Genomic DNA, 20,227 nt, shown 5'->3' with positions numbered 1-20,227 from the left:
GTTATTTTGTACGGTACAGATGATGTCATAAATTTTACAGTGCAGAACTACCATAAGTGCCTGTTTTGTTTAGTTTTTTCTTTTTAAAATGTAAGGCAATAGTGACGGTGGAATTTTAAGACTGTGTCTCTGTACTATCAGTTCCATGAAATACTTAAATTCAGCTGCAATCCTATTTCTCCTACTACTCCCTCACTTGCAATAAGCTTGCAGTTTATAGAGCATTCTTCTTAATAGGGAACCTTTTCATTGGCCACCTACAGTAGATATGTGCAAATATAAAAGCAATAAAGAGTGCCTCTCCTCAGAAAACTGGCTGCTGTTTCATTTTTAAAACTTTTTTTTTGAGGCATCCATTTTTGACAGTTATTTCTTAAGAAAAAAAAAGTTGCTTACAGCAACTTTAAACCAAAGTATGGGCCTTTTTGGACAAAACATTGATGAGCTACAACATTTACAGGAACAAGAATGTATAAAAATATGTAAAACCTTACTTTAAAAAGTTCTCAACTCATCCAACCGGCAAATTGTCCTCTCTATATACAAGTAGGTTGATTTATGTATTCTTCTGAGTCAGTCCTTGATATGTGTGCACATGAATTCTTAATATTCACAATATATAAAAAAACAATACGTCAAAGAATTAAGGAATGCCAAAAAATTATTTTTAATACAGGAAAAATGTATATGTGTATATGTATATATATATATATATATATATATATATATATATATATATATAGTTCTCTGCAGTTTCACAATCATTCCTGTTGGCCTTCAATCCTAATGATGAACACCTTATGACAGTTGCCATGGAAACAAGACCTGATGAATGGCCTGTCTTTTCATAGTGAGATGTGAGCCGGTCGGCACCCCACTCCTTTACCCTGAAGGCATATGGGTGAAGCTACACTCTGCTCCAAAACACATAGCCGAGTGCTAGAATCAAGAAGTGCTATGCGACATTCTTCATGGCGTTCTCATTCAGCCTTTCCATGTAGTTTCGGAGCTCTATGGAGTCCCCAAGCTCGATGTCTGGGCAAACCCACTGGATATCGTTTTTCCCAACGCTCAGTGGACTGTCACTGCTTGGCTTGGAGTGGCTGAAGGTGGTGAATTTGACCCGTTTCCTCTTAGTAGTGGGTGAGTTTCCTGTGGCGCTCCTTTGCTCGCGTGCTCCTTGATTTTGTGCATTTTTCTGTCCCAAAAGTCCATTGAGAAGTTGACTGGCCTCCTCTAATCCCAAACCGGAGTCCACAGTAGCACTCATCTCATCCTGCTGTAGGCACAAACCAGAATGGTTCTCCATCAGCTCCCCTTCATGTCCCAACCACACCCAGTCATGAGCATGCGCCATGCTCTCCTGACCCTCCAGGGGTAGCTGTTTGTTTTGATACTGGAGGGCATAGGACACACAATTAATGAGAAACACCAGAATGGCCAGGCAAAAGACTCCCAGTAGGGCATACATGCCAATTTCAAGGTCAGTCAGGCCACGTCGGGCTTGAAGCAACTCCTCCTCTGTGGTACGTCCATGAGGAAGTTCGCCCTGTGCTGGGAAATTCGAAAAATCTGCAGGAATTTCTCCGATTGGGTGCTTATCTCCAAAAGTAACACCTGTTTTTATGGTTGTGGCTCCTTTGTTGACCATTCCTGCCTCTGAAATAGTGTCTCTATTATATGAGGAATTGGTCCTGTGCCTCCTGTTGTCACCATCTTCGCTACGGCTAAACTTGACACGAACATTGGCGCTTACCGAAGCCAGAATGTTACGCCGCTTGCTTTTCTGGCATGAATCGGCTCCAGACATCTCTACGCGCAGCAGCGTGCCCTGACCCTCACCTTTCACCACCACCACTGGCGATCTCCACCACGTGGCCTTCTGAACTGTGACCACCTGCTCATTCAAGGATGTGGCTGTCAGCACGAAGTGTGCAGGGTCATAGAGATCAAGAGGTGTCACAGAGCCATCACTAAAGTGCAGCCAAGCACTAACAAGGGACTCCTGCAAAAAAACAGACAATATTAAACTAGATGTTGCCACAAGAAAGTGTGATTTCTTCAGCAGTAGAGGGTACTGAACTCTTTCACCTAATCATTTAAATAGGATAATGGAGGGAAAATGACAAAAGTATATTGTAAATGAGCAGTAGGGAAAGCTTCACTATTCGTGAACAATTCGTGAGGCAAAGTGAAACTAGAAAGTTACAGTAATCTCACAAAGCCTTGTTTATATGAAAATCACTTTTAAAACTATACATAAAAAAAGTCTACAGATGTATTTTGGGTGAGTTTGGACAGAACTTCTCCTTCAGTGGTTTTACTTTATTATTTTGAATTGTTATTTTTATTGTACATTAATACGTAAGACATTCAAACTATTAAAGAACACATGGGGAATTAATTAGCAAACAAATAAAGTGTCAAACAACCAAGAACATGTTTCATATTTTAGATTATTACCGAGGCTATAGCCCTGTTAGCGCTACTACAACTATTGTGCAAAGCCATATTCTGGCAAGAAACTCTCAGTTAGGTAAAGAGAAAAAAAAAACATCTGATTAGTCAAAAAGCAGTCCAAAAGTACTCAACACCTCTGGGAACACCTTTAAGAGGCCAAGATGGCACAAAACTGTCATCAAAGCAAAAGTTGGCTACTTTAACAAATCGAAATTATGACATAATCTGGGTTATTTAACACATTTTTGTATGACTACAAAATGTTATATTTGTTCTGTCACTATTTCAATGTCTTCAGTATTACTATACAATGTTAAAAAAAAAACATTGAATAAGAAGTTGTGTCCAAATCTTCTTATATATATATATATATACGGCCAGCCAGATCTGATGTAAATTCAATGAAAGCAAATCTCACTTCATCTTTAGTGATATTTTCAGCTTGGGAAACACAAATGATCAAAACTTCACCTATAAAAATTCACAGACAGTTTAGCAGACTTCAATGTTTTAAACTAGTTGAGTGTTTTGGCTGCATAACACTCCTGCAATCAGCAGGAAATCATGTCTCCTGGCTCATTTAATATCTATCAAGCTGGAGGAGAGAGAAGACTCCCGCTGACACACAGGACTGTCCAAGGCAGACCAAATCATGATGGTTCCAACATGACTAGCGTTAACGAGCAGGAGGTATGAATTCCAGTTTCACAGCTTGGTGATAACAAAACCATAGCCGCTCATCAGTCTGCTGTTCTCTGTGCAGTGCCTTGTACCTGTTGCAATTGTGATTATTATAATGATGGCCATAAGAATAAGGCAAGCCAATTTTTGGAGCCTAAAAAGGATAGAATAGTTCAAAGCAAGGATGTAGTGTGCAAGGTTATATCTGTGTGTTCTGCAGATTAAAAATTCTGTGAGTTTTCTTAACAACAAATGAAGTGTACCTGTTTGGGGTTGTGCATGGTGTCCTGGGTGGTGGCTGTGGCCGCGATGGCCCTGTTGCTGCCAGGACTGAGCTGCAATGACAGTAAGAGGCCCGACACCAGCTGCACACCCAGATCTGTAATGCTCACTTTATCATCTAGGATTTTCACCGTCCTCTCTGCCAGGACCACATCCGACAGGGGGGACATCACCTGGAGGAAGTGAGAGAGCAGACAGTCTAACCCACACAGGCTGAGGTCTTTCTCTACTAGAGACACGGTTTAAATTTCTTGGGTTAAGCAATGTGGTCTGAAAACATCAATATAATTTTTATTAATCAATGGAGACGGGAGTGTCTCCTTGATATACACATGTTAACGAATTTAACAATTCCCTGCACACTAGTGCCCTGTTATCCTGCAAACCTCAGTCTGGAAATATGAAATATAAATCCATGAAATAATAAATTGCCTGCTGGGATGTGATTCATCTATTGAATCCATGCTGTAAACGCTACCTGCCTGCTAGTCACTTAGGAGCTGTCTCAGTCATCAGATTAAATGTATAATTTTTGATTGTTCTAATTTTATTATTAAATATTGTTGTTAATATCTTAATTTGCCAAGTTTATAAATTAAACTTTATGATAGGCATGTGAAAAAAGATATTAGCAGCACTGTGCAAAAGTCTTGAGCCACCCCTTATTTCTTTATATTTCGCTTCCAGAGGGCCAGACTTTCTTGTATTTTTTATGTAATCTTGAGGAATAGTTCTCCAGGCCTCCTGAAGGCCATTTTTGGCAAGTTTTTTGGAGTCCAGACGCTGTACCTGACTAGTTTCAGAGAAATTTTTTACATTTTATTATTTTTTTTTTTTTTGTTAAGTCACACAGTGGCATATGAAAAAAAGCATAAAAGCATAAAAAAGCATAAAAATTATGACATGAACCAATGAGAAACAGGTATAGATGATGATGGATGATCAGGCTGGTACAGTAATTAGCATACTGGTGATGCTGAATGCTGAGTGGTTGGAACAGACGAGGAAATGAGGTTGCTGATGATGATGTTATAAAAACAACCAATTTTTGAATTGCATATTTCGGCACTTGGCAGCCTGTAAAGGTAAAACAGTTGTACCCATTTCTTTAATTTAATCTCCATCATTAAATTTAATATAAAGAAACGAGGGTGGCTTAAGACTTGCAGGTTTCCCCCATGTGCCTTGGAATATATCATGAGAGATAAAGGCCTACTGTACAGAAAACTTATTTTAACCAAAAATGTAAGACTTCTACTGGACGGGTAGGATGCATCCATTTGGTGAGCTTATCCTAAACCCCAGAAAGCATCACTTCTCTGCAATGCCCTTTTAATTTTATTCTATATTTAATTGTTTTAATTTTGAAAGTTGACCAGCAATTGGTTTTTAATTAGGATTTGATGGAACAAAGAAAAGCAAGCATTTTCTGTATATGTTTTGTGTTTTATATTGAAAAACAACACCTCTTTTCCCACAGGATCTAATGAAATCTTACCAACGTGTCAGGCGTGTTAGGATAGGATGCATTTTGTGTACAGGTTATTTCTACTGTTCATTTAGAGCAAAAAAATAAAAAATAAAAATAAAAATACAATGTCAAAATCTCTCCAGTTGTTTGCATGTGCAGTGCATAATATATATGTATAAATATATATATATATATATATATGTAAAATATAAATATACTCTATTATATCCACTAATATAATAGATTCTGATGGGACCCACCTGTCATAATAACATTAATCACCCAAATCACCTCTTCATGCTAAACTCATACAGTCTGAATACGCCTTTACATTTTTACATAAGACATGGTGCACTGTGACAAAAATAACTGCAGCTTAGGGTTCTGCGAGCGAGTGACAGTTCCTCCATGCCCTCAAACCAACACCTTATTTTAAAGCACAGAACCAGCTGTGATATGCAAAGTTATGTGCAGCCTTTCCATTCACATCAGTTAAGGCAACACCAGGTGCCTCCATACTTTCGTATGTTCCTCTGTCATAATGAGTGCCCCTCGTCTCTGTCAGAGCCACGCACAGCTCACACCGCCTCCGACTTTCTTCAACACTCACAGTGTCTGCAAGCTTCAGCACTACTACTCGCCAGGTCTACATTTTACTCCAGCTGCATGACTGTAAATAAAAAATAAATATAACTTGTCGTCCAACTTCTTTACCATACTGCTACTGCATTAATTCTTTACCATACTGCTACTGCATACTCTCCACAGAATGTATACAAGTCATACAGACAGAGCTTACTCAATAAGCACACTGCCAAAAACCCTAACAAATTCCATAAATTAGTCATACTGTACAGGACTGAATTGAGGAATTATGATTAGATAGTTGGATAACTGAATGAATGGATGGATGGATAGACATTTATTCAAACAAACACAGTACTGGATGTTTTTTAAATATCTTAACTTAAGTTATTATTAATATATGGCTCTACTATTATATTATATTAACATATACTGTATACTCCAGTTTCCCTCCACAGTCCAAAGACATGCAGATTAGGTTGATTGGCGTTTCTAATTTGCCCGTAGTGTGTGAATGAGTGTGTGAGTTTGTGATGGATTGGCCCCCTATCCAGGGTGTACCCCACCAGGCGCCCCCACCATGCTACAATGGCTATGTGACAATCCCTGTGTACAGGATAAAGCAGTATAGACAATAAGTAAGTGATGAGTGAGTGATATTAATATGAAATTTAGCTGTAGGCCACTAAATTAAGTGTCATTGTGAACAAATATATTCCCTAAAAATAAACAAATAAATAAATAAATATGCATTGAATAAATAAAATAAATAAATACCCTAATTCCTGATGCTGAACATCATTATACACTGTGGGAAAAGACCAAACTCTTATTATAGATGAATATTATAACTCACAGTCTATTTTAAATTTTGAATTTAGGTTACAAGTTACACATTTGCATAACCGTACAGATACAGTAGGGGACTTTTTTTTTTTCTTTTTCTAAAAACAGTTTCTACTGTTTGTTTTATATCATGTTAAAGTTGAAAAAAAAAAATTTTTTAGCATGATTTATCATGATTTTTGAAAAATAAAGATAGATAAGATATTTACTGTAGGTACAGAAGTTACACTGGTGGCCAAAAGTATTAACACAACACATGTCATATTTTCTAAACATTAAGATTATGTGCACAAAACAAGTAATTTCACTCCTTAGTTTTAGACTATCTGGCTGAATAGTTGTATTAATTAACAGAAAAAGGAGTGAAAGGCAATGTGACAATTATACTCATCTTCTGGATGAGTAGGTGTAGAAGGCAGTAGCAGTCAAGAAATTGTCTTTTGTACATGATCTTCAGGAAGCAATCAGGCAGGCACGGATTGAACGAGTGACACCGGAGTACTGCAGATGTATTTTTAACTCTATCCCCAGCCAGATCCAGCAGGTTTTGAAAAATATAGGACTTCACATTTAAATATTAATTGGGTTATAGCAATTTCATTGCATTAAGTAAAAAATTATTCTTATTATCAATTATTGATTGTGTATCAATATTATTGATTGTCATTATTGATTGTCAAATTTCGCTTTTGTCTTAATACCTTTGACCACTAGATAAATACACTATATTGCCAAAAGTATTTGCTCGTCTGCCTTCACATGCATATGAACTTGAGTAACATCCAATTCCTAATCCATAGGATTTAATATGATGTTGGTCCACCCTTTGCAGTTATAACAGCTATAACTCTTCTGAGAAGGCTTTGCATATGGTTCAGGAGTGAGATCATGGGAATTTTTGACCATTCTTCCTGAAGCGCATTTGTGAGGTCAGACACTGATTTTGTATGAGTAGGCCTGGCTTGCAGTCTCTGCTCTTATTACTCCCAAAGGTTGAGGTCATGACTCCGTGCAGGCCAGTCAAGTTCTTCCACACCAAACTCGCTCATCCATGTTTTTATGGACCTTTATGATCTTTTTTGGTCCTCCCCAAACTGTTCCCACAAAGTTGGAAGCATGAAATTGCCCAAAATGTCTTGGTATGTTGAAGCATTAAGAGTTCCTTTCACTGGAAAAACAACACCGCATCACAATCCCCCCTGAACCAAACTTTACACTAAGCATAATTCAGTCAGACAAGTTTTATTCTCCTGGCAACCGCCAAACCCAGACTCATCTATCGGATGGCCAGACAGAGAATTATCATTTTTCGCTGATGATTTGTCACGCTAGAGAACACGTCTCCACGAGTCCAGTGGCGGCGTGCTTTACCCCACCGCATTCGATGCTTTGCATAGCCCTTATAATGTACAGCTGCATTTTAAGAAGCTTTCTATGCACTGTTCTTGAACTAATCAGAAGATCACATTAAGTTTGGGGGTCTGCTGCTATTAAATCTGCACTATGCTTCTCAGCCTCCGCTGCTTTATGCGGCCTACCACACTTCATGGCTGAGTTGCTGTCATTCCCAATCGCTTCCACTTTATTATAATACCACTAACAGGTAACTGTGGAATATTTAGTAGCAAGGAAATTTCACAACTAGACTTATTGCACAGGTGGCATCCAATGACAGTACCATACTGGAGTTCACTGGGCTCCTGAGAGTGACCCATTCTTTCACAAATGTCTGTAGAAGCGGTGTGCATGCCCATACAGTAGGTGCTTCAGAGTGAATACATTTGGCAATATAGTATGGATGGATAAATGGATGGATATGCATGCTAGCCTGGTCAGTGTACTAGGGTCTTAGACAGAGGGCTGTCAATCATGCATGCTCAGCAGACCATTGGGCTACGACTTACTCACTCTCAGGTCAGTGAGTTCCAATGCTGTGTTCTGTACAGTATGTGTTTTATCACATTTAAAAAATATTATCTGCAAAAGAAGGTCTTTTTTTTATTGCCCTCAGCAGCCATTGCTATTAACTCTGCATTGTTTAGTGTAATTAGTCATGGTCTATAATGAAGTGAAGGCAGCAGTGAACACTGGTGAAGGTTAATAGTGTGGCTGGTCAGAGGCTCTGAGCATTGCTAAGTGCTCAGCTCAAGGACTCATCTATTAGGGAGCATCAGTGATGCCTGTGATTTACGTCCACACAGCCCTCCAGCTCCAACTCCACCATCTGGGGGTTTTTATCTGATTTTAATTTTCACCCATTGCAGTTTGAAGATGGAGCCTCAGACCAAGCAAGACAGTATTAGAGGGAGCAGGAGAGGCAATTTGCTATTAAATAAAGCATCAGGGTGAACTAACAGTATTGTCAATATTCCTTTCAGGCTGCAGTACATGTATCACTTAGAGCAAGTCTAATGAACTTAGTGGACGATAAAACAACAAGAATCTAGAATATCTACCAATACAGTAAATCCACTAAACGTATTAAAACACAAAGCCATATACACCAGAATTGTCAGTGTAATTACAGTAGTTGTGAGCATAGAGGAAGAGGCCCAACATTAATAAAATAAGAAGGGGAAAGATGGCACATGCCTCAAAAGAACATCATATCAAAAACACCAAATTTGTTTAAACACTTGTCTAGGCAAGTATTTAAATAACCATATAATGTCATTTAGATAAATGGATAACAAATGTGAGATGCAGTCATCGAAAGAACCAGGCAAAACTGGCATCTTCCCCCATAGCGTAACAGAAGATGCCACATCAGTTAGGATAAGACGCCACTCCTAGCCCTTCAGATACGATTTTGGTCAGATGTAGCACTTTCCCCCACCTTATATCTTGTGATGAAACAAAGAACAGGACTTCAGAATTATTAGGTTTACCTGGCATTTTAGTCGGAAATGAGTTTTGAAAAAAAAAAAAAAAAGACTAAATATCTAGGAGTTACATCAGTATCTGTGTTTGCAAAGGTTTTTATATATAGAGTCAGATTAGATAGCTGTTTAAGCTGATTTTCTAGGCTTCTTAATCTGATTATTAATAGCACATTTGTAATTAACATCTCAGATATTTTTCTTGAGAAGAAATGTCTAAGACAGGATTTTTCATTAGTTTATAGACCACTGCCTTTGATTTGGGTAGAATAATACAGACTGAAGAAGCATATTGTGAGAAGGAATGGTAAAATTCAATAGCAAGTGACATAAAATGAGGCACAGTTTAAAAAAAAAACGAATTTGATGATATATGAATGAAAATATAGCAAGCACTGAAATACCTGTAATATGAGTCTATTGATTACTGCTGCATGGGTAGTACTAGTTGAAATTCATCAATCACTGCAAATGTGATTTAATTCATCAATATGGCTCCCATCTTCATTATTCAGCAGCTTATAAAGTAGCACATGATCTACCACAACCCTTTTTTCCCCCCACTGTTTGGAGGAAGTGCTTGCTGACCAAGCACTTGTGCAGCACTTATTACTGGTTAATTTATAACTTTATTCATAAAGGTGTTTTCTGTGAAACAAAGAGTGCCGCTGATAAGGCTGTGTCTCTATTAAAAAAATCACTTATTATGTACTTAAAAGGGTCAATATACTGTACCCTGGTCCGCCATAACTGATGGTATTACCGCAGACAGGTGAAGTGAATAACATTGATCACCTATTCACCAGTAAAATGGTGACAGGACCCAATACCAGAAGATCAGCCTGGCTGATCCGATCCCAGACAAAATCTAATTCAGCACAAACTGCCGAAGAACCAGAACACCCAGTGCTCCACAGCATGTGGCACATAGGGCCCAGCCAGAAAAGAGCCCAAAGCCGTCACCGCACAGGCTCCAAACTTCCCAGATTCTGATTGGTTCAAGAGGAACTCAAAACCTACAGTATGTGCTTTTGATGTTATTGGTTTTAATGTTGTAACTAATCAGTGTAGGAGTAAATTAATAGTCATGTTTATCCAACTCTGCATCAGCGCTAACAATTTATGGTGACAGGAGTTACATAGCCTCATGATATTGAAGAAAATTGTTAGCTCTAATACTAGGTCAGTGACACAAAGAGTACTTTTTAAGGATATTGCACCTCTCTACTGGCAATTCACAGCCAAGGCCAAAAAGTGCTACATTCTGCAGACATACACATTCAGAAAGTGATTGGCAAGCGGATCAATGATGCTTCAACTTCTTGTGCCAGTGGAACAGTGCACACACACACATGCACAAAAACACCCACACACACATGTGCGCGTGAACATGTCACATTTCAGACCAGTTGTCTTTATGCAGACAGACAAACAGTAAAGTGCTGCTTAGACGTCACCGACATCTTTTCATCTTGAACGAGAGTAAGTGCTAGAATAACTGCAACTCATCCGTCTGCCGTCTGCACACCATGGCGTATCCTGCAGCTGCTGTGCCAGGAAAATGACAAATGAAGTTTGTTTTGGCAGGCAAGAGGACATATTTATCTGTCCACAGTGGAGACAAATGCTCTCTAGTGACAGGAGAGGAATCAGAGAGTCAGCTTGCTGCTGCCTGCAGTTCCGTCTGAAGAACTGTGTTTGTAGAAATGACGGCATGTCATGCTCACGAAGGCAGTTAAACATGCATTATTATCAGTAATTACTTCAAAGACATGGCATTAAAAATGCAAGGCAGCTGAAACTTTTTTCAATGATTTATACATATTTTTCTTTTATGTAAATGTATAAGTAACAAGTTGCCCATGGGCACTGGTGGGTCAGTGGTAGGTGTTACGTCTGCCATGTGGAAGGCCTGGGTTCGATTCCCAGCCAGTGCCCAAACCCCCCAGCCACTGGACGCAGTGCCGGTCCCAAGCCCGGATAAATGGGAGCCTGTGCCAAGTTGTTGTGCGGACTGGATATTTCGCTGTGGCGACCCCTTGCCGGGAGCGGCCGAAAGACCAGCAACATAAGTAACAAACTGCCCATCTTTTTTTTCATTATTTTAGCTCTAAAATGTAAAATGTATTTTGAAATGAAAATATTACTAACACAAATTGTGTTTGCAATGGATATTTTTCCATACAACACACAGCATGTCCAAAGGTTTGTGCACTTAACATCGTTTTTGTGCTTTTTGATAACATGCCATTCCAGATTCCAGATGTTTGCCAAGAACCAACAAAGCATCCAAATTAAAGCTTATTACAAGTAGACTGGCCAAGAGAAAACATTTTCAGGTTTTTACCACCTTTACAGTGATTTCAAATGAACTGACCAATTTCAAATGAAAAACTTTTATATGTTTCGGGAAGCAAGAAAAAAAAAAAACGACACTAACCTGGTGTGCATACTGTTTTAGAATGGAGCACTAATGACTGTGCATATACATCATCAATTAAGTGATTCTGATTCACCCTAAATAACGATCAGCTCTTTCTCTCAGATCTCAGAATTGATTAGAAATCCAGCCCTGGCACAAAATCCACAAGCCTCTGTTAGAGAGCTGAAGATGAAGAACAAAACGTTCACCTTTTAGCATAATAATTACCCACTCATCCAAGTTAACAAAGGGAGGACATCAGAAGAGGATCAATGTCAAGTCTTATATCTAAATCCTATGAAAAAACTGTGGAACGACTTGAAGAGGGCTATGCACAGAAAATTCCCTTGTCATTTGGTAGACGTGGAGCTCAACACCGAAGGTGGAAAGAAACTGCCGAATCAAGATGTGCCAAGTTGAAAGATTCTTATCTACATTAAAAACCCTGTGTTCTGTATAAGAAGATGAAGATGCTCTAAAAAGTATTATTTAAAGGGTACACACATTTGTGCAACCAGGTTATTGTATCTTTTGTCTGTTTTTCTAAAGATGCAAATCTTTCTCACAGTATCAGTCTAGGCTTATTTATTACAAAACCCTGTAACTTTTAACAGACTGTATGTCTACTCTTGTATAATTAATAGTCTGTACTGTAGTAGGGTTCATATGGATGGTATTAAATAATGGATTGGTAATGCATTGATAATGGATTTGTCATTGATAACTTGTAAAACAATTTTATTGGTCAGAAAAGTAAATCACTGCTCATTTGTCTTATTTGGGTCTTATTTTTTGGGGGTCCAGTTGATTTTAAACTGTATTTTGAACAAATTACAGAACATACTATAAGTAATAGCTATTAAATGATATTTAATTTTTCTACCAACAGTAATTCTGAGCTATAAAACCATAGATCTTAAATATTTTACTTTTATATTTTGCCTATATGCAAATAAACATTGTCTCACCTGAACTTTGGTGGTTCCTACAGCCAGCCCCGTTAGTGTTGTTCCATCTGTTATTTTGGCCACTCTTGAGTCCTCCACTTTCAATAAATCCTTCACCAGCTCTGTCACGTCCACCTGCCAATCACTGCCCAGCAGGAAATCTGGCTGGCTCCGTCCCTCTCCTGGCTCTGCCTCAAAGTGCGTAAGGACACGTAAAGTGGTGCTTTGGTACTGTGGACCACAACCTCGGTCTCGTCTGCTCCCTTCATCTTCATCATTATCTGCAGATCTAAGGACAGGAGACAGGCTTTTAGAATTTTTTTCTTCTGTCAGCCAATGGAATTGTAACAGTGAACAGTGCATTGAGTTCAGGTTGACCCTATACCAGAGTATGAAGGAAAGTGCATGAAGGGATGCATAGCGCCCACTGTACAAACCTCTGGGAGCAACGTTATGATCTAGGGTCAGGTCTAGGTTCAACAACGTTATGTGACAATAAAATGATGTCAGCTTATAATCTAAATGTACTGAATGATGAGGTTATAACATCTATGGAGTTTTTCTTCCCTGATGGAAATCACATTCACTAAGCCCTGCACACCAAATTTTGTGCGGCAATCAATGCAAAAGGCAATAAAATAAAATCTTTTTTGTCTCGTATATTTTATTAACTTTAGCAACACTTTTTTAAACAAGCTACATCATTAATGTTCAACAATCTTTAAATGTATGCATAATCCAGCAGCCAATCAAAGCAAGGCTAGTGGGTACGATAACAACAACAACAACAACAAAAAAGGGGGTGTCGAAGTTGAACACCCCCTTAAGAGTATAAATGTTTACCTCATCAAGTATAAAAAATCTTAACAAGTAATTTTTTTAAGGAATGTAGTTTTTACATTTTACATGATATTTAATTAGAAATATTGTAATATTTACTTTATGATTGCAAGAAGTGCAGGTTCAGCATTTGTAATAAAAAAATTACCACACAAATTCTAAGCTTTAGTCCTAATTACTTATAAAATAAATTAATTAATCTGAAATAAATAAATAATTAAATAAATAAATTTGCTTAAAGGTTTGTGTGTTCAGCGCCTGGAATGTGTCCACAGCTGCTAATCTTTCTCTCTTTCTCTCTTTCTTTCCTACATGACTTTTCTGCTTGCCAGACATGCATGGACCACTGCCTGAAATAGCATTGGAAAAAGAATATTCTTAGGAAAATGGGCAATGATGCTCAAAACACCGACGTCAAGTTTTGTCAAGAGTTTCCGACTTGTTGGCTTAAAAAAAACAGATGTGCCAGTGTTAAGGCAACGTGTACTTATGAACAGTCTGCCATTAAGCCTGTTATGTTACAATTCTACACTGTTAAATACATTTATTCATAATAATGAACATGCATTCTTGGCAGCTTGTATGAAATATTGAAACAGTATGAAACAATGCGTCAGCTCAGGGAAGGAGAAAGTTCTCCACTATGCCGTCCGCTGACAAATCAGGCTGCCTTTAACATGTTGTTGAGTGTGTAACTTAATACTTGGATTAAAACCTTCTCTTATTTCCTCTTAGACTCATGCCCTAAAGCATAATCTGATGCAAATGCTGTTGCTGCATCAAAGAAAAAGAAAACAATCACAGTTGAAAAGAAAAGTGGAAATAATACAGCGTTCAGAAAGAGGTGAAATGCAACTGGTCAATGAAAATGTTTTAATCACATTTTTTATTATGTACTGTATTATAACAACTTTTAAAATGTTTTAAGTGTTTTAAATGCATACAGTGATTAAAATGCTAGTATTATTGTACAAAATGCAAAATAAAACATTTTTCTTTTTGATTTGTTTAAACATGTTTATTTTATGATTTCATTATTAAGTCAGTACAAAAAAAATCAGATTTCAAAACATTTGTAATCCTGCAAAATAAACAAATAAATAAATCTACAAAAAAAGAGAAAAGAAAAAAAAAAAGAAAAAGAAAGTAGGTCAGAAAAGATAGCAGCATATTATGTAAAACCCCACTTTTCAGACCAAAAAAAAAAAGCTTTTGGGTTTTGCATTCATAAAAAAATAGACATGTGTGACAAAGTCCTCAGAAGGACTGTGGTCTGGTTCTGTAAGGCGATCAAACTGCTAATTTCCTTAAAAAAAAACTGCACAAATTGTTACTAAGAAAGATTATTAACTTTGTTTGATTAACTAATGTTTACTGCTTTTTATGGTATTTTTTTAAAGACATTCTTGCTTTACAGCAGTTGTTTGCATGTGTCTGCAAAGACTTTTTCACAGTACTGCATATACACCACTTTCCCCAGGTTAATGCTGACAGCCACTGATAGCATTAACCCTAACATCACCGCCGGGTCAATTGAATAACATTGATTATTAATTATATACTAATAAACTAGTGACAGCCTGGTCAACCAAAGTTCAATTACAGTATGTTTGTGGGGAGCAATGTCTAGCCCGCCTGTTTCAATCTTATAAAAAAGCCAATATAGCACAGATTGCTGAAAAAGGTCAACACTATGATAGAAAAGGTATCAGTGCACACTCAATGCAACACAGCTTGCTGTATATGGGGCTTAGCAGGCAAAGAATTCATGGTTATTTACACCAGATCTCAAGCATCCATGGGAGGTGCTGGACAAAGTCAGATCCATGGAGGCTCCACCTTGGAACCCACAGAACTTAAAGGATCTGCTAATAATCTCCTGGTGCCAGGCAGAACTGCAGCCCCTCAGAAGTCTCATGGAGTCATGACCCGAGGAGTCAGAGCTGTAGGCACAAGGGAAACCTACTGTAATACCTAAATGGTTATAATATTAATGGTTTGAATGTTATAGCTGATGTTATGTATGTACTGTTCTTACATACCAACGAATGTTATTTAAAACAGATTAAGGAATGGATTTCATTTGTGACCTGAGGACTAACTGTACATCAGTTAAATGTGAAACAAGATGCTTGGTTTACAAAATGTACAGTAGCACTTTACAGTCGTATTGTAACAAACACAGAAAATCTCGTATCTGTAAGCTGTTGTGGCCGTAGATTTTGGAATCCAACTCAGACAAAAGACAGAATTACACACAAATCTTTTTTTTACGCACCCAAAACACTCGTAAACCAAATTTTATTTTTCCATAAGAAATGATGGAAACTTAAATTATTAGTTCTACAGCCCAAAAAAATAAATACATAAAAATAATTAATACAAAATATAAAGTAAAAGTTAAATAAATTAACCTGCACTTTACCTTTCAAAAAAGGTGTTTTAAAAAAAAAATGTTTCTGTTTGTGCACGCAGGCGCTGTGTATGTGTGTGTGTGTGTGTGTGTGTGTGTGTGTGAGGCTAGAGTAAGCGGAGACACTTGCTTTTAGCCCCTCCTGTCTCCCCCTCCTCATCTTACACATCTTAAAACTTTCTCTCCTCGTTTAAACACACTCACACACACATTAACGGGAAGACCGTTGTTCTCCACTAAATTATTAAAACTTCGCCGCTTTATTTTAATGTTGCTTGCGACAGCGTAAAAGCTCGTTAATTTATGCTCGTGTAATGATGAGATGGACAAACTCGTCAATGCCTGTTCTTTTATTTGCTGCATTGTCAGGTTATAGTACAAACTTTCGGGTGGATCCTGCACTTAAATCCAACAAAAAAAACTACTAAAAAACAAAACTTATGCTCTATATCCTAGCTTACATCTCGCATTTGCGTTCACACACCGGACTGCATTACCCACAATGCATTTCCCGCACTGGACTACACTTCTGTTAACAACGGTAATAAATCAAAGTCTCTCTCCCGCTACACTGTTTCATCTAAAAATTAGCAATAAACATCGCTAATGACACTCGTGTGACAGAATCACTGCTGTAAAGTAAAACAAACAAACAAATGACCCAGCACCTTACCTCTGGAAAGATCTGCGACAGAGCAGAGTTTCTTCGGGGAGCAGAGTGAGTGTCTTTCGCCTTAATTTCTGTGTATGTGTGTGTTTGTGAAGGAGGCTTTACACACACACACATAGCTGGCACAGTGTCAAATTACGCTCACGCGCGCGCGCACACACCGCGATGAGGAAGAAAATAGATTTTTAACCTCTGTTTTGAGAATTTCTTCTGCTTTACTCGCACATGTGTTATAAGAAACAGTACACGCGCTGTACACACGCGCTTCCAAACACAAAATAAAATGTTTTACACACACACAGGGTCACAGTGTTATAGTAAACAGTACACGCGTCCACGGATGTTGATTATACTAGTAAGAGACGATCACTAAGACCCAGCAGGAGAGACGATTCCGCAGCGCAAAGAGAGAAAAATCGTTGGCTCAGTTGTAATCACGTGACGCTCGGGGTCAAAACAAGAAGCGCATGATACTTGGTGCTCATAAACCATGACATTGCTCGTCTTTCAAATCAAAATGTATTAAAAATCTTTGCCTGTCTTGCGGAACACTCGCAAACTGCGTTACTCGCAATCCAAGGCTTCACTGTATTACTATTATTTTTGTTGTTATTTCAGATATTGTTTCACTTATTACTTAGGTAAGGAACACCAGGAAAAACTTATACTACATTTTTCCTCATCCATCACATGTACGAGTTTAATGCTGTCAAAACTGTCAAAAAAGGTTTACTACACATACGGTGTGCGTGTTTGTTATGTAGCATTAATCAATTACTCAAAATGCAATTTAATTTACAGCTTTTTTTATAGATATAATAAAAGAAATTAAAATGCACAATTTATGGATTAATAAAATAAACCCATAAACCATAACTGTATTGCTGAACCATTTTAAAAGTCTATCAAACTAATGGAGGACATTATTTGAAGAGAGTGTCAGCTTAATGATGAGAGAGAGAGAGAGAGAGAGAGAGAGAGAGAGAGAGAGAGAGAAGCACATTGAACCTTTGTGTGTAGTTGTTTATTTGTTCAGATTCATTTATTAATTTTATTTTATTAAATATTTTATAATGTATTATATATTTTAATTTTTTTATTTTTATTTATTAAAAACACTACTGTGTTGTAAATGTAATTCATTCATACTTTCATACATTTATTCAGTCAATCATCCTTGTGTTTGTTTAAGTGTTTTACACTTTGTGATGGTGTAAAATATACAAAATAAATACAGTAGAAATTTCTCCAAAAATAAAAATAATAATAATAATAACTAACATCAAGTCCAAGCATTAGTAGTGAGACAGTTATGACAGTAATTCATTTTAAGCACAGACTACTGGAAATCCAAAAGGACTAACCTAACTGGAAGCATTAGTAATCAATAAAGCTCATGAGAGACTAATGAGAGTCTTTCCTTTTATTCTACACTCCCAATATAGCAGTGTGTGGCTGCTTCCAGAGGCATGCAGGTTTCATCTTTAGCTAATCATTTCCAAAAATGTTGCTTGCCAAGGGAATTCAACCTACAGGGTATTAAGAAGTAGGAGGACATTGATAAATCTGGATTAGGGAACCCACAATTTAACGGGTTGCTAATGTACTTTAAACCATGAGGTTCGGTCCCACAGAGCCAATATGGCATTTTTCTACTATTTTCCACTATTCTGGCACCTCAGAAAAAGTCCATTAAAAAATTAAAATAAAAAACAACAGCTGTCATTTGCACATCATGTGTCAGAACGCGCCTCATTGGAGGAGTGTGATTGGTGCTCAGAGATTACTGAACCGCATCTTCCATTAAGGCAGAGCTGCAACCTCCGCACCAGCCCAGGTCGTGACCAGCCTATTTTATTATTATTTTTTTTACCAGATATGGTCGTTTCCCAGACGTTCATGTCTGTGTTTTGACATTTGCCTTTCCTTCTTTCACCTCTCTTTCTGTCAGCTTACTCACTTTCATGTATTCCGCTTTAGGATTGCCATAATTCCAAACCAATGTAATTTAAAAAAACGTCCTGTAGGTGACCATGGCATGTGTCAGTATTAAAGTGTCAGAGCCGGCTCGGATCATTAAAAACTAGCGTCGGCATGCTGTCTGCTCCTCCATAATGCCAGCTCCAATGCATTAGGACAGGTACAGAGCCAGCAGAGACCTCAGGGCCATTTTTTATGAAGATTCTCTGAGTGGGAAGTGCTGACCTGGGATCAGTCAATACTCATCCATAAACAGTGATCCTGTGATAGTGAGTAACTATTTTTTCAGCCTGCATCCATCTTTTAGAGAGTAAAGTGTTTATGCATCATGGTGTCTGATTCTAATGACTTGAAGGTTATTTTAATAAGTTTTCCTATTACATGAGTGCTGCTGCCTGTCTAAATATCGGAGGGGCAGCATTGCACGTGCCCTTCTTACTGCAAATAATTTAGCACTAGAGTTTAATGACAGTTTCAGCAAATACAGCCATCAAAACCGTCGCTCTGACTGCAGAGTCATTTACTGAACAAAGACGGAACTGTACAATTTGCATTTATGCAGTAATATATAGACCACCGCCTTAAACACTGGGACATGCCTTTAAGCATCAAAAAATATGGATGGTACTGTACTGTAAATTTAGACTAAAGGAGGACGTACAGATTTTTTTTTTTGATTTGTCAATTATAATACAATGTAGAAAGCAATACTAAAATAAAAAGACTATAATCATACATGATACATGAAATATACATACAATGATACATTAATGAGATTGCAAATATAGAAATTAACCCTCAACAAGAGACATTTGGTTTCATTTACCAATCTGAATACATTTTTAGCAGATTATAAAATAGCACTTGATCGAGCACATCTTGTAAGTCTAAATTTTAATATCATACCGTATGTCGTCTGTTGACAGTTACGGTACACGTAACATAAAGAAGCCAGGAACTACTAACCTGATGTAACGAAAACTATAATATGTACATGGGATACAGGCTATTGTATAATGCTAATAATTTTATTATAGATTACTGTACTGAGGTCTATCAGCCTGTCATACATAGGCACTGCACTATACAGTATACTGCTCCTCACTCAAGAGAGACTGCTTAAGAAAAGTCCAAGGTCTGAACTGCAAATAACTGAGACATGCCTCTATCGTGGAACTGTGCTATTCTGACTAGTCCTTCAGTCTGTGCTAACATCTGAGATCTAAATAGTAACGTGTGCAATTTCAGCATTAAAGAACACTGTAAGATCTATGATATTGTTTCCATAGGAATATAAATTTATGCCTCGTACCTCTATCTTTAAATTGAACTTCCAGATGAGGATCATTTAAAACGGCATATGTCAGTAATTTCCCCGTCAGAGAGGACCCCAAGTCATTAAAAGTCAGTGTCGAAATCCTGTCTGCTCCTCCATCATGCAGACTCCAAAACACACCAGGACAGTTACAGAGCCAGCAGAGACCTTAGGGCCATTATTCATGGAGATTCTCAGAGCAGGAAGTGCTGACCTTGAATCAGCGCCTACTCTTCTCAATCAATGCTCATCCATAAACAGTGCTCCTCGCCATTCTGGTGAGTAATGATTTTTTTTTTTTAATACCTGAGTCTGTAAGATAGTTTAAGCATTTATGCATCACAGCATCTGATTCTAATGACTTGCAGAAAATTTTAATAAAGTTTCATATTAGATGAGCGCTGCTAAGCATCTTATTTCCTGAGGAGCATCACTG

The 20,227-nt window shown here is 37.7% G+C and overlaps 1 protein-coding gene across 1 annotated transcript in view; it reads right to left on the bottom strand.

The window, feature by feature from the left end:
* Positions 1 to 751: 751 nt before the first annotated feature.
* Positions 752 to 20,227, bottom strand: part of si:dkey-112m2.1 (transmembrane protein 132D) — a 219,941-nt gene continuing 200,465 nt past the window's right edge. The window contains exons 7-9 of the mRNA XM_053478240.1: positions 12,595 to 12,862; positions 3,405 to 3,596; positions 752 to 2,005 (exon numbers count right to left, since the gene is read on the bottom strand). Coding sequence (XP_053334215.1) covers positions 956 to 2,005; positions 3,405 to 3,596; positions 12,595 to 12,862 — 1,510 coding nt within the window. The 3' untranslated portion in view covers positions 752 to 955. The remainder of the gene's footprint in view (positions 2,006 to 3,404; positions 3,597 to 12,594; positions 12,863 to 20,227) is intronic.

This window comes from Clarias gariepinus, chromosome 19, assembly GCF_024256425.1.
Source record: "Clarias gariepinus isolate MV-2021 ecotype Netherlands chromosome 19, CGAR_prim_01v2, whole genome shotgun sequence".
Classification (NCBI taxonomy): Eukaryota; Metazoa; Chordata; class Actinopteri; order Siluriformes; family Clariidae; genus Clarias; species Clarias gariepinus.
This window is presented reverse-complemented; position numbering and strand designations above follow the sequence as displayed.